The sequence below is a fragment of the Chelon labrosus genome (genome assembly GCF_963514085.1).
Source record: "Chelon labrosus genome assembly, chromosome: 9".
NCBI lineage: Eukaryota > Metazoa > Chordata > Actinopteri > Mugiliformes > Mugilidae > Chelon > Chelon labrosus.
In genome coordinates, this window is record NC_140359.1 from 8,541,993 (window position 1) to 8,556,507 (window position 14,515).

The 14,515-nt window shown below is 43.0% G+C and overlaps 2 protein-coding genes across 3 annotated transcripts; both read right to left on the reverse strand.

Moving 5' to 3' along the window:
• Nucleotides 1-491: 491 nt before the first annotated feature.
• Nucleotides 492-7,147, reverse strand: cabp1a (calcium binding protein 1a; the record flags this gene model as incomplete). Its single annotated transcript, XM_084551481.1, has 7 exons — nucleotides 492-582; nucleotides 675-747; nucleotides 867-941; nucleotides 1,035-1,144; nucleotides 1,245-1,388; nucleotides 1,605-1,635; nucleotides 6,395-7,147. 7 exons carry the CDS (start codon nucleotides 7,145-7,147, stop codon nucleotides 557-559), a joined length of 1,212 nt encoding a protein of 403 aa, XP_084407607.1. The 3' UTR covers nucleotides 492-556.
• Nucleotides 7,148-7,727: 580 nt separating this feature from the next.
• On the reverse strand, nucleotides 7,728-14,195 carry asphd2 (aspartate beta-hydroxylase domain containing 2). Of its 2 annotated transcripts, none has more exons than XM_084551854.1 (4): nucleotides 13,783-14,195; nucleotides 11,442-12,643; nucleotides 10,874-10,987; nucleotides 7,728-10,685 (listed from the first exon to the last, which is right to left on the reverse strand). In XM_084551854.1, the coding sequence occupies exons 2-4, from the start codon at nucleotides 12,304-12,306 to the stop codon at nucleotides 10,555-10,557; spliced, it is 1,110 nt and encodes a 369-aa protein (XP_084407980.1). In that variant the 5' UTR covers nucleotides 12,307-12,643; nucleotides 13,783-14,195; the 3' UTR covers nucleotides 7,728-10,554. The 2 variants fall into 2 exon arrangements, with proteins under 2 accessions (XP_084407980.1, XP_084407979.1); XM_084551853.1 differs by having other exon boundaries at nucleotides 13,779-14,195.
• Nucleotides 14,196-14,515: the final 320 nt, after the last annotated feature.

The following is a 14,515-nucleotide window of genomic DNA, read 5'->3' on the forward strand; positions in this document are numbered from 1 at the left end:
ACACAGTTACAATACAGTTGTGATATTGCCACATGGGCTTCCGTGGTGGAGCACCAATGTCACACAAAGGTCGTTCCACTTACAATTTATAGTATAACACATACTGTGTGAATACATGGTGAAATATTTCACAGCGCACCTATCTTTTACATCTTTTCTACAGACATTCAGTCTCTTACTCTGACGTTGTTGTACATCAAAGGCGACAATTTTTCAAGACACTTAATTATACCATGTAGAAGATAAGACAAGACGCCTGTAATCTATCCACACAGGAAGTTATTTAGTGAGAATTAAAGTGCAAAAAACATAAATTAGACAATCATCAGCTAGGCTACAGCAAATTCTGCCACAGTTGAACTGGAGACTTTTCAGGAAGAACACTTATTGATTGAGAGTGTGAGGTGACTCCTCGCTCCGTAACATTCAAGGAGTTTTAATTCCAGTGTCATTCAGATTTAGATGGCTCAGAAGATCTTCGCATGTCCTTTGTTGTACTTGGTCTACTATAGAGAAGGACATAGCTTCACATTCAGGACCGATCATTTTCATGATACTAGCGAGACATCATTCGTACGAACTCTGTGAAAGGAGAGGAGCAGGATGACAAAATGCAGCAACCGTACCAGATTCTACTCTACTTTTAAATCAGTAGTTTGTGAGAGCTGTTTTACCTTCAAAGTCAACAAGTCCATCACCATTCAAGTCCACATCCCTCAGGATATCTTCTACTTCCTTTAGACCTACCTGAAAGAACAAAAAACAAAACGGTTGGCAGAAGTGAGAGGAGCACCACACACACGGTGGTTATTCATTCAAAAACATTTTAGAGACTCTCTGTCTTCTCTCTGTCATTCAAATCTTACTTGTTGGCCCAACAGCTTCCTCATGGCATCTCGAAGCTCAGATGTACTTATGGCACCATCTCCATTTGTGTCAAACTGAGAGCAAAAAACAACAGAGTCACATTGAAAAAAAAAAAAGGAGAAATAAATAACAGCGACTTGTACAAATTTGAATCCAGACACTCTTACCTCCCTAAATGCATCTTTTAACTCCTTTATTCCAATCATGTCAGCAGTTTCAGCAAGGAGTTTTGGGCCCATCAACTCTACAAAATCTTCAAAATCAACATGTCCTCCCACTTAAGAGAAAGACATTTAAGCACAGAATTTCAAAACTCAGCACGGATACAGGATGTTGTTATATTTATGACGTGCAGTATAAATGAGACATGTTCTTACAATTCATGTTTATCTGCTGGCTCAGTTCTATTAGCTCCATTTCTGTGGGCATGTATCCCATGGTCCTCATACAGTTTCCTAGATCTTTACAGCTGATGAAACCGTCTTTGTCTTTATCAAACTCTTTGAAAGCATCTCGCAACTCTGTTAAAAACACAGTAAGAGAAATCCTATTAGTGATTGACCTGCAAAGTCTCTATGATACAACTTTTGGCACCACATGTGAATTCACACTTTCATTTAATTTTTCTCTTCTCTTTTTTCTTTCACTCCCTGTGTTGTTTGATCATTTGAAATCACTTTGACTGGTTAACTTCAGTAAAGAAAGACACAACAAAGTTTAAGGAGAGAAAAACTTACCATCCATTTCTTCTGGCCGTAGCTCTCTGTCCTGTTAAGAAATAACATTCAGTAATTTGGCCAGTAAAAAAAACAAAATCATGACACATTTAGAAAAACAGTCAACACTCCTGTATACAAACATACCGCTGTCAAAGCTGCGACTCGAGTGATGCCCAAATCTAAATCAGCAATCCTTTCCATATCAGTCCTCTGCCGTGTTGTGAACCTCGACTAAAGGAATTCTAACAATAAAAAATCTCACGTCACGATAACAAAACTTCCCAATATAAATGGGCTGAGTCCTATCAGGCATAACTGGGAACCATAACGCTGGAGTTCACAGAAGAATGTGTCTGTTTCTGTTTTTTTCAGCACTTGCTTACAACGAACACAACCTTTAAAGGGCAGGGAGAGAGGCAGACATATCCCAGAGCCCTCAGGGGTTAACAGCAGGAGTAGTGAGAAGTCTAAACACAACACTAAGCTCTGACGTCAGGCCTGAAGAACTATCTGACCGGAACCGCTGACGAGGAAAACACAGGAGGCAAATGAGCCCAAAAAACCAGCCAGCCCAACGCAAATGGATACACAGTACCATCAGCACTTCCTCTCTTAATCCATCACTGTCAGCTCATCAGCCATTACCGGTTACAGTGACATGTCCCAGGTCTGATCAGTCCACACCGTGCACCTCCATTACCGTGGTATAAGTATAAAATCTTGTGCAGATGTGATGGTAACGGAATAACAGGAAGATGTGTCACAGAAATAGTTTGACATTTTTGGAAAAAGGCTTATTCACTTCCTTGCTGAGAGAAGAGAATATCAATACCACTTTGGTATTTGTGTGGTAAATATGTAGCGGCAACCAGCAGCTGGTTAGCTTAGCATGAAGAGTGGATACTGTGGAAAAGAGGAAGCCTGAGTCCACCTGAAAGTAACATTATTCAATTATCAGCATCTCTACAACCACAGCATACTGTTTTATACTTGTTGTTTGTATGGATTAAGCAAATAAGCTATAAAATGTAAAGTTTTGGCGACATGTGAGCATCTCAATGAACTCTCTGCAAGAAAGCAAGCAGTCGTATTTCCCTAAATGTCAGTATTGTCCTGTAATAAATGTGCCTTCACTGGACAAAATGATGTAAATGTGAATCTTCAATACCTTAACTGTTAAATCAATGACCTATTTAACTCTGAAGGTTGAGAGACCACAGATTTGTTGTAACAAATAGAAAGACTGTTGTTGGTTTCGTTGCGTTTTTACAAATCAGCAATGTACCAGTCAAACGAATGATGGAAAACTGGGTCTCTACAACCAACTGATAGAAGTTGTTTGTAAAACCAGAGATCCTAGCTTCACCAGTAGGAATACTGAAGATAAAAGGGGTGTTTGTCCAGACTTACGTACAGCCTGCCTGCACTCTGCCACGCCTTTACTCAAGAAGACACAGGTTTGTCCCATTATGTTGCTCACGAGAACGCAGTTTTGTGTCATGGAAACAATGGAGTCCTGATAAGGTCGGAGATACCCTGTTGGGACCATCTCCTCACAGGACATCACCACCCTGAGTCTCCTCTCAGCATCCTGAAGCGTCTTTCCAGAGGAGAGACGAGACAAACAAGTTGAGAAGGGATTTGTGAGACTATGTAGCAAAGTCATCCAAGACTTTCTTTGTTCTTTATAAACAGCTGATCTATCAAATGCTAGGACATATCTGTGCTCAGCATACTAGCACAGATGTGAGCATAGTAAATTGTGTGTGTTATGCAAGTGTGTACGTGAGAGAAACAATGCTGAAAACATGGCAGAAAGGTAAATGCATCTGTGAAACAGCATGTTGCCAGATTTCCATTCATCGTTCATAACAGTTTACTTGCCACATTGTACCGACTGGCACCTCACACCTATACACTGTCACAGGAACAGTAAACATACTCAGCGGAAAGCAGAGAAAAGGCAAGCTGAAGCCCAGGCTACATGAATTGTAATCACAAAGGCACATGCTCTGAGGCTGTCAAGAGACATTTGTTCTATAGGACATTCAGTACTTTTAGTCCTGTTGCACACAAAAGCTCTGCCAAAGTCTACAACTATTCATCTAAAATGACATTAACAAAACACTCTCTAGACAAACAGTGCGGTGACAGAATAAGTCTCTATCCTAAACTGAGTTCAGTTTGGTTTTGTGCATGAATATTTTAAACAAAACATTGCTAAAAATGTTCTGCATCATGCCTCCCCTATAGTTCACCACACTGAACGTGTGCCCTATAAACTGAGTCTATAGCCTTCATAGCCCCTTTGCTGCATGTCTTCCTCTCTCTCTCTCTCACCCCATTACTTGTCCTTGCCAATGATGACTATCCAGTGAAGGCATTAAAGAGCCAAAAAAGTACAGATGCAGTACAGATAAAGCTGATTTTGTGCAAAACAAACAAAAGCAACTGATGCAAACCAGTGTCAAACAAACTGAGAAAGGCAGGGTGCAGTGCAGCAGTGCAACAATGCAACACGCTGAAGACAATCTTACCGTTCTCATAGGCCATTCTAAGCAGTTTCCCATACCAACTGAGAAAAGAGGAACTAAAAAGGACCATGAGGACTTCCTCTCCGTTATGTTTGCAGTTTGGCCTTTGACAGGAGAAAAAACTCTGGTTTCAGCAAGACCCATGAAGACCGGGATGCTAACCAGTGCCTACAGCTGAATGAAAAACTGAGAACCTCACTGTACTACACTTGCGAGAGTAAATGATTGTAGCAACAGTAATAGCGAGGGAGAGTAAGAGCGGGGCGGACAGGGGGGAGAGAAAAAAGAGTGAGGGTGAGAAAATAGATGAGAGAGAGACACAGGCCAAGGACGGAAACAGAATTATGCCTATTAAAGGAAAGGAGATCTCTAAGAGATATTTCATCCAAATGTCACACAAACCAAACTGTTAGTTATTCTGTAAACAGCTCAGACAATTTAACACAGGTTCACATGCACCGTAATATAATAAACAAGAGAAATGGGGGCAAATGCTCCAAGCTTTCCTACAGACAAATACAGATTAGTGTAAGCAAATGTGCACCTGACAAGTACGTCAGGATTGCACGCATATTCTGAAGTGTTTGCTTTTTCTACACGAGGAAAATCTGTAGCAGGCAAATTTAAAAGAACATTCTGTAATGTCCTATTTCCATTCTAACTGTCCTCCTCACCTGCACTCCAGCACTCAAGTGGTGGATTAACTTGTCAGTATGCAACCTTGAGATTGCAATTGAATTCATGCGTGCCTTTGTTTTTCCCTGCTTCACGCCCCCACATCACACACACCATCATCTGCCCTCTGCAGGCACAGACAAGGTCACTCTGACCTACAGTGTCCAAATGGCACCACAGAGAAACACATGAGGGCTGTGAGAGGCAGGAATACATTTGCTCTATCACTGTATTAAAAAAATTGTGTATATATATATCGATGTAAACGGAAGACAACAAAAAGTGAGAGTTTTCTCTGGCAAAATAATGGTTTCCTTAAAAAAAGGTTTGAAACAATTCCCCAGAACCCTGATCATTATCTGTCAAACCAGTTCCTGCAGCCATTTCAGAAAAAAAGACTGTTTACTTTGAATGTATTTTTCAGATAAAAATGCCAAAGGCAGTGTGCATCTCTCGAACCATGTGCTGCATTTCATTTTGAAGTCCTCTCCATCTCCAGTAGCTGTCTCATCAAAGACCCTTTTCAGGTCACACTAATGTTTTCACAGAACTGCTCACAGACTGACTCACGGGTTATTTGTAGAATTGGCTTTTATACTATGAGGACTAGAAGATGCTTCTCTTGAAGCCACACAGGATGATCTTCATGTTCTGAGCCTATTTCATGATTGAGAGCTTCCTCTTCCTCAGCAACATGTCGTATGGATTTCACCAGATCTGATTGGAATACACAGAATAAAATAAACTCTGACTTCTATGAAATAGATAAGAAAAATGCCATCAATAAACAACATATTATCAGTTTCAAAAACAGTGGCCTTTGTGAGGATTTTTAGTGTAACTCTGTGCTCACAGAACCTAAATTATGTAAAATGCAGCACTAACACAAATCCAAGCATTTTTAGCTGATGTATAAATAGACTTGTGGCTCAAAATAACGCTTCCATCACCAGCAAGAACATCAACGCGATTTCCTTCAAAGACAAAACTCAATCCCTGCAGTGTTCCCGACTGAACAATGCAGGGGCATGAATATATCTCTGCCTTTGACCGAATACACATTAGCACATCAGAGACTGTGATGCTGGAACATTTTATTTACCCCAGCACGTCCACTTAAACAAGAAAAGGACTGCCTGATTGAAAAAGTCTGTAGGAGGTAGCACTGTATTTAAAAATTACATAAGAAATGAATGTGTAGAAGAAGCTTTTCCCTCTGTAGTGTGTCCAGTAAGGACAGTGTTTGCGGACAGCATCACAGAGCATACTAGGGTATATTGATTGTAGACAGGACGTCAGTGAAGCCACAGTTAACCACTTCGTATCTGTGTGCATGTTTACCAGGCAACCTTCAGCAGAGGAGTCTCAGTGAAATTAAAGAACTACTAGAGATATGGTTTAAAACTACATTCCTCAGTAAGCCCCCAACCCCCCAGAGGAAGTTTAATTAACATCACTTAATATTTGGATGTCTCTGTCACGGAATTTCTGGAATCATCTGTACATTTACACATCAGATACATTTTACCCAGCTAATCAGTTGGGGTGATTTGTATTCAGGACAAACTGATATTTATTCCATGTGCTCCAGGGCCTTACCTGGCCAAAGAGTGAATTGAGAATGGTGCGTAAATTGATATCAGATGCAGAAGAAGCAGCACTGGACCTCCGAGAACGACGAGAGGACCTGCTGGACAGCGGGACCAGGGAGCAAGAGGACGGGGATGGACTGCTGACCTCCTGGCCGCTGCTGTTGACCAAACTTGCCCCCTTGTGCTTCCTCGGTTGACATAGAGGAGCCCTGTCGTCGTTGCTGTCCGACAGAGAGGGCACTCTGCTGGGGACCGGGCGTGTGTGCGTGTGACAGCGCCGGGGATGCTCGGGTTCAGGTGGACCAGCTGCCGGTGGACGGTCCTCTCGGGTGTGCTTCCTTCGATGGTGGTGACGGTGTGTGGGCTTGGACGTCCTGCAGCGCTCTCTCACACTTCGGCCTGCCTCGCCGTTTGGCTCCGGCGGCACGGGAACTTGGCTGTGAGGCGCATGTGACTTGCACTTGCCCCGAGTGGCAGCATTGTTACTGTCCTGGCTGCCGACAAGGGAGGGATGGCACAGGGGTCTCCGGGCACTGACGTCGCACTCGGCCGACCAAAAGGACTCCTCGGCTTTGCTGCTGCTCTGGAGTGCGACGGGACGGTGGTGATGCTGATGCTGATGCTGGTGCTGGTGCTGATGGTGATGCTGACTTCTCCGGCTTTCTGCTGTGTGTTCAGGGAGGTGTGTCGGTCTCTTCGCCGCCGAGGATGATTTCAGTAAGGAGGTTGTGGAATCAGATTTTGGAAAGGAGGCGCTCATTGCGGCGGATCTGGTCTGGTCTGTCTCGGTGGGTTGCTCATCGACATCCTTTGCCGTTTTCTCCCCATTGTCGATACATATTCTCCAGCGGAGCCTGTCTGCGCTGAGTTGAGCTACATTTCACCTGAATACTGCGCGGTTGCGCGGCTGGGGCGCGCACAGACAGCGTGATGTGAATGTTTGTCTCTGGTATCGTGCTAATGACGTGGGTGTGGACGGCAACGACTGCTAACTTTGCCGTACGGACACCCCAAATATGAATAAGACACCCAGAACAAGCGAGGTGGTGCATAATAAGCAGAAAAAGAAATGCCCATAGACACAGCATCCCTAAAGAATAATTAAATAATGATAACCTTACGTAAAACTGTTGCGTCTCTGGTTGCATTATACTGTGAAATAAAGTTCAGCTTTGTCCGGGAACAGCACTGAAGGTCACTGGGCTAAACCTCATATTACATGTCTGCACCTATTTCTTATTAAAATGAAAGTGATCCGTGATATCAATGAATCAGTAAATATTGCTCAAATAATCCTGACCCTTGCAATATTTCAACTGGTCTTCCCTCCCACTATTCTGCTGTCCATGCAGAAAGTAGTACAGCAGTTTGGTAACAATAGAATCCAACTGCAAAGCCTATTTAATAATTTAATTCCAGTCCATTAATAATAAAGGACTGTGACACAACATTTTTATGTCATTAAAACATTGAGCTTACAAAAGCACTAAGCTCTTTCAGTTGTGCTTTACTAGCACTAGCTACACATCAACTTGTCCCTTCAACCTTTATAGGACCTCGTGTGGAAACATTAATTTGCATGTAGAGAAACCGCCCGAGTTTTCTTCTGTGAAAGATTCCGATTCATAAAGGAAATGACTGAGGAGACAGATCTACAGGGCTAAATATTAACCAGTGAGTGTGTCTTATATAAACCCCGGAAAACAAGAGTATTGACGGCAGCACTTTTTTTAATCTAGAGTACATTTTGCCTCAGAATATTAGTGCTTCTGTCTTCACATCCTGCAGAGGCTACGCAGGTCTGACAGGAAAGAGCTGCTGTTATAATGAGAAAACAGAGCAATGACAACATTGTTGCGCCTCCCAGTGCCATCACTATAAAACTGCATCTGGAAGAAAAGGTCTTTGGGCCTCTAGCTTCCTATCGAGTGCAGTTCCAATCAATACCAGTGGCATTTCCACTGAAGGCTTTATTCTTCCGGAAAGCTTCTTTCAGGACTCAGATCTGTGCCGTTTGCGTAAAAGTGAGACTTCTGACACCAGGTGATTAAATAAGATACTCGACCATTTATTAAATGTACAGAAATACTGTTCAAAATCCAGACAAGAATGTGTTAAAGGACATATCCTCAATCCATATGTAAACAAAATGGTTGCCCCATTATATAGTTTAAAGCAAATGCTTTGGGAATGACAGTTTTCACACTTTAAAGTGGATTAACAGCACTCTTGATTTTCAACCTAATTATGGACAGCTCAATGTGAGTGCCAGTGTCGTAAACAACTTGTTAATGATCAACTTGTAAACATTAGAACTGAATAGATGGGTACTGAATTGTCATAGACCAGTAAAGCTGCTGAAGATTCATTTTCACTGCCTTTTAGACTGTGTGCATATATCCATGGAGTGCTATTGAAGACGTAAGGATTGTGGCTTTAATAATGGATTCCATATGATGCGGCAAAATCACAGTAATTATAATAAAATAAAAAACATCACAGAACAGCAGAGATAGTACTTCATAAACATTTTACAGAATATACCAATTGAGTCTATCAAAAATGACGTCATAGTTGGCTTTTTGAAACCGAATGAAATGCAATCACTTTAGCTAAAAATCAAGACAACACAATAGTTAAAGCATTTGAAGACAATCATTTCAAAACATCTCAGACCATTCAGCTTTACTTTCTCCACAACCGTATTTACAGAAATACAAACCTGATATCAAATGCAACCAAATTACAAGAGTTTAGTAAATTTACCAAAAACATTTCCAGTCACAGCACAGGCCGACTCACACAATTGGACCTAAAAGTGTGCTTATCTAACCATGTCTTGTGAAAGCAGGACTGATTTTCAAAGGGGAGCACAATTAACTACCACACTGGCAGGAGTCATGACAGAGAGATTAGCCGTGTCTGTAAACAATCACATCATGATCGACATTGGACCTCAGTTACCATATGCATATGTTCGCCTTGGTAGTAATAAGCAAAATGTTATCTGCAATATATGTGTTGACGTGTCTGCATGACAACTGGTAATTTAGTCAAAATTTTATTTAAAGAGGTATCCTGAAATGTTTATTCAATCAGTCTGTACCAATTGTTAATTTTGGCTTCTTGCACAGTAGCCTGTCAAGCGCTAAAGCAACAAGTCCTGTACTTGGTCATTAATTCTGCTTTGGTTTTATTTAAATCATAATGGGAATCACAGCCACTGACAATATGTCAACATTCTGCCAGCAGGAGATTGTCCAGTCATTCACAGAAATGTAAACAGTCTACGGTTTGTCCTATATGTGAAAGAGTGCGTGCAAACTTCCTGTCTTGGCCTGGATCAAAGCGTGACAGAATATGTTGAGTAATATAAAAAATTGTGTTAGCAAACTTCTTAGCCCTTGTGGAAATGTGTGCAGGTGTTACATGTCGTCGCGTGCCTTTCTGTCGGAAGGAGCTGGGGCCCATAAATGCTTCTGAAGTCACTTCAGTTCATTTGTAACTAATAGAATTTGTTGGTCTACAGGCTCATACGTTGTGAAGAATAACAGCAACGCAGTGGTTATTTTTAGAGCAATTTGTTGCTCTCTTCAGAATACTGTTGAACTGTTTGAGCAAGAAAACTAAAATGAGCTTATATAAAGTCTTAGAGATACAGAAAATACAGGAAAATGGAAATATGTTAACATTAATTTAACTGAGATTCACTGACAGATTTGTATTGTGCAATGACAATAAAATCTATCTAATCTGATGTAGTTTAATCTATTTTTGGTGAGGATCGAATGCTGGGCAACATTTTTGCTGTTCGGTCACAATCATTCATCATATGCAAATAAACATTCAGTGATTGAGAATATAAAATAGTGACAAATAAGCTGAAATGTCCCTCCAGGGGCAGGTAAAGTGTAGAAGTATGTGGTTTTAAGTATGGCGGCATTTCACTCAACTATATACAGGCAAACACAACTGATAAAAGAGGCCCAATGTTTGGTCATCTGCTAAAGAGAGTTATGAGCAATACTGTATGAGCCGAAGGATATGTACACAGTGAACGTGAGAGCCGGTCTAGAGGCAGAAAAAAAGTTGCTCCCCAATCCTACAGATATTTCCCTCCATAAATGCCACCTATCTCTTGCTTCGGACATGGTTTCTCACTCACACCTATTTTCCTTCCTTGTCCTCTAAACGGCCTGGAGTAAAAATGTAGTCCAACGCTTGTCTCTCTGCTGCAGCCACGTTGGGGTGCCACAGGTCTACCATGAAAACCACTCTGGGGCCATCCTCTGCACCACCTACACACAGGCAAACAAAGAGACAGGAAAATCAAGCATCCCTTTTTTGTCGTGTTCCTGAACTGAAACCCATATCAGAATCATATTTAAAACCTTTAGACTGTACCTCTTTTAGGTCAATCCTCACTCTAGGAATAAATAATAAACGGCACAGTGCAAGAAAATATTCCGTTTTAATCCCTTCTTACCCTCATGGAAAGCCCTATGGAGGAAGGAGTCGTCAAAAAGCAGACAGCTGCCCTCAGACCAGCACTGTGGCTCCCCACCAACTACAAGCTCACAGGAAGGAGGCACTCTGAGACCTACAGTAGAAAAAATGATAAGTTCAGTTATAAGTTTTTATTTATATTTAAAAAAAAAACAAACATGCATTTTAAAGCATTTTGTGCTGATGTCCAATCTCCCAGGTGACATATCGCATTCAAAATGTTCTTAAAGTGTTTTGTTTGCCATTTTAAATTATCTTAATTGCACAACAATAAACACCATATTTATGACAGCTTGCAGAGATGGAAATAGAATCAAAGCTCAGGTGCAGGGAAAACAATACAGCTTTTATCGGAAAACACTACATTTAAGCCATGTGAGTCCACGACACAAGAGAATTCAGTGCGTCAGTCTAAACGCTACAGCAGCTGATTCACTGTGGTGCCTTTCCTCTCTGGTTAAATATGCCTATTACGGAAATCATCTGCTGTTTTGTTGAGTTAAACACACACTGAGTCTCATCAGTTTCGGTTCACTAAACTCTCTTACCCAGGTGGCAGCGCAGCCTGACATTTGTTGGACCGTAATGCTCCGTGATGAGAGCTCCAGGCGTCAGCACAGAGAAGCAGGCGTTACCGAAAACGTTGTTGGTGATGAAGGTGCGCAGCTGGCCCAGCACCCTCCAGGCCCTCGGACATCTCCTGACATTAAGAACCAGAGGGGTACCTTGGTTGACCAGGTAATAGGTCCACCACTGCCCACGAGGTGTGCTATTGGCTTTCCACCCTGGTGGGAGGGATGATCCGCTACGAGCTGGAGGTTGGTGGTATATGCTCTCAAACTCAGCTAGAAGGGCAGGGAAGCTCTGCTCAAGCAGCTCCACATCATGTCTCTGTACTTCTCTGGAGAAGAAAGGGGCTGACGGCAGGTCAGGGAGGAAGAAGACCTCTGGTCGTTGGATGGTTGGTCGGCTGTTTAGGTATCTGCCCTGGTCACGGACTCCTTTGTGCACCCTGCCCATACCTGACCAGGTGTAACGCTTGGCGTAATCCTGCAGGCTGTGATATAGCCTCTGGTTCAGACTCTCTCCGGCACTGGTACAGCGGAAGCATTCTGATGACTGGCAGAAAGCGAAGCCGTTCTGCTCCTCCAACATTGATCCATGCTTCCCTTTCCCCCTGCCACGACAGTCTGAACTCATGAAGCCCCCCACCACACCTCCAATGCGGCCGGGTCCAGCCAGATACCTCCCACGCAGAGGGCTGGAGCCATGCTCGCGGCCCACCCTGTAACAATACCACATAAAGAGCAGCAGCACACACATACCTATAGCAAAAGCACAGACCTCACACTCCCTTATAGATTGTATCCCTCCAGCCACCATCTCCCTCACACTCTCTAGTGACCACTCCATTTTGACTTGTTTCTGAATTACTGGATCTGACAGACAACAGAGTGCAGATGAAGGATCAGTTAATGCGCCTCTTCTCAACTGTGACTGAAAGGGGCCTTAAACCACACGTGGGGTGTGAAGGAGTCTAGTATCAAGCAGCTCCTATTGCCCCCCCTAATGTAAACAGTCTGCTGATTTGATCTGACACACTTGCTCTTCAGTCCTAACATTTCAGCACTCTGCGACGGGGGAAGATTTCTCCTTGCATGATGTCTGGCTGTGCAGTATTTGTGCTGCTCCCTCTCTGGTTCTTTCAGACAAATGCAGACAGACACCGAGCCTCAGGGTTATCTGTGCTCTGAAAAACAAAGACAGAAGGAGAGAAAAAGGAGGATAAGAAGACAAAAGGATGCTGTAACTGACATCATAAAGATGCTGCCATTAATATTAACACTTCGAGCTGCTATTTACTGCTCATGTGTCCCTCTAAAGCAGGTATTGCATACACTTTGCTTTGTGTGTGTGAAACATATCTTTCTTTCTCCGAGTTAGACAGCAAATTCCCATCCTGTATTCGCTACATGTATAACACACCTGCTAAACTCGCCCACACACTGTGGAGTTCAAAATGACTGCACCCTGTGTGTACACAAACACGCACGCACGCACGCACGCACACACAATGTGAACACAGTTTGAAATTCAGCTTTCCACACACACCCCTGTACTGCACTGTATAAAACCATGAGTCATGGGCACATTGCTGCATGGCATGTAACACAAATATCTCTTTTGTATTTTTGCGCACCACGCACAAACGCGAGCGCACTGAGCACTGAATTATATAAACGTAAACAGTGCTGAAACCAGCCCACATTTATAATTGGCATTCATAGGTTGCTCAGCAGGAGCTGCATAAATGGAACCTCGGGGGGAGGGAGGGAGGGAGGTAGGGAGGAAGGGGAGAGCTGTATTCAGTGTACTTGTATGCTGTCTAAGTATAAAAACAGTCTGGATTACATGAGTATGATTATATAATGATAATGGATCAGCAGCCAAAACGCGAGGAGTGCAATGCGTCAACTGTGATCAGAACTCCACGATGCGCCCTCACCAAAAATGGTCGGGTAATCCTGCTCCATTAGATCCTCCCTTACACCCCGCCTGACAGCATCAAGACGCCTCCACATCCCCCCCACACACCCCCGCTGCTTTCAAGACAGACTGGCCATTAAACCCAGTCAAGCAGCCATGTAAAACACACACCCTGCCTCGAACCTTCAAATACTGCACCGTCCCCATGTAATCTGACCACTAGAGCTGCTGCCACCAGGGCCGAGCTGCCACACAAACTGACGGCCAAAATACTGACGAGCAGTAGCGTTCAATAAGGCTCGGTAAACAAGCGGATCCCAGGAACAGAGCTCGTGTTTCCTCTCTATAGCTGCGTGGATGTTTGGTGCGCTGATTTGTGCACAGGTTTGCATCCATACCTACACAACAGTCATGGCTGTGGTGGCAACTGGAGAGGAGAGGCGCACAGGTGTTTCTCCAGGCGAAGCTGCGCACCACTGCAGTGCACACGGTGGACGGATATCACTCGTCAACATCATAGGAAACAGCTCCAAAATGAACAAAAGAAGTCCCAGCTGGAACCGGCACCCATCTTGTGACAGAGGAACAAATTAAAAGCTGTTCTACCGACGAGTGGACTCGCTGTCTGGATGTCTGTGCTGGACAGAAGCGGCGAATAGTGTTCTGATAATATTGGTGTAAATACTGAAGCTCCACCAGGGAAGACACCCAGCGGCAAACAAAGGACCATGCAATGACATTTCCGGCTGCACTTTTCAAAACAAAATAAATGTCTCCGTGGGAAGAGGGAGAGGAGTGGGAAACGATTGAAACCACAACTGGGTTTGCCATGAATCCAAACGTCTCTCATCGCAAGGCATTGATCCATCAGTTTCCAGCTATAAGTTAACATCTTAATACAATAAATGTCAATAAGCTAAGCAGGAGAGCGAGCTGCAATTTGGTCTGTCTTGTTTATTTGACTGCAGGAACATGCAAGTGATAGATTTAAAAAAAAATAATAAAATAAAATAATTTATAGATAGCCAAAATAAAAGCTGAAAAGTCCTGATTTTCTCGACTGTAGCACAACTCAAGCTTAAATGCTACACCTCCCGTAATCCGTTAGGCGTTCCCTTCACTAACATTTGTGTTT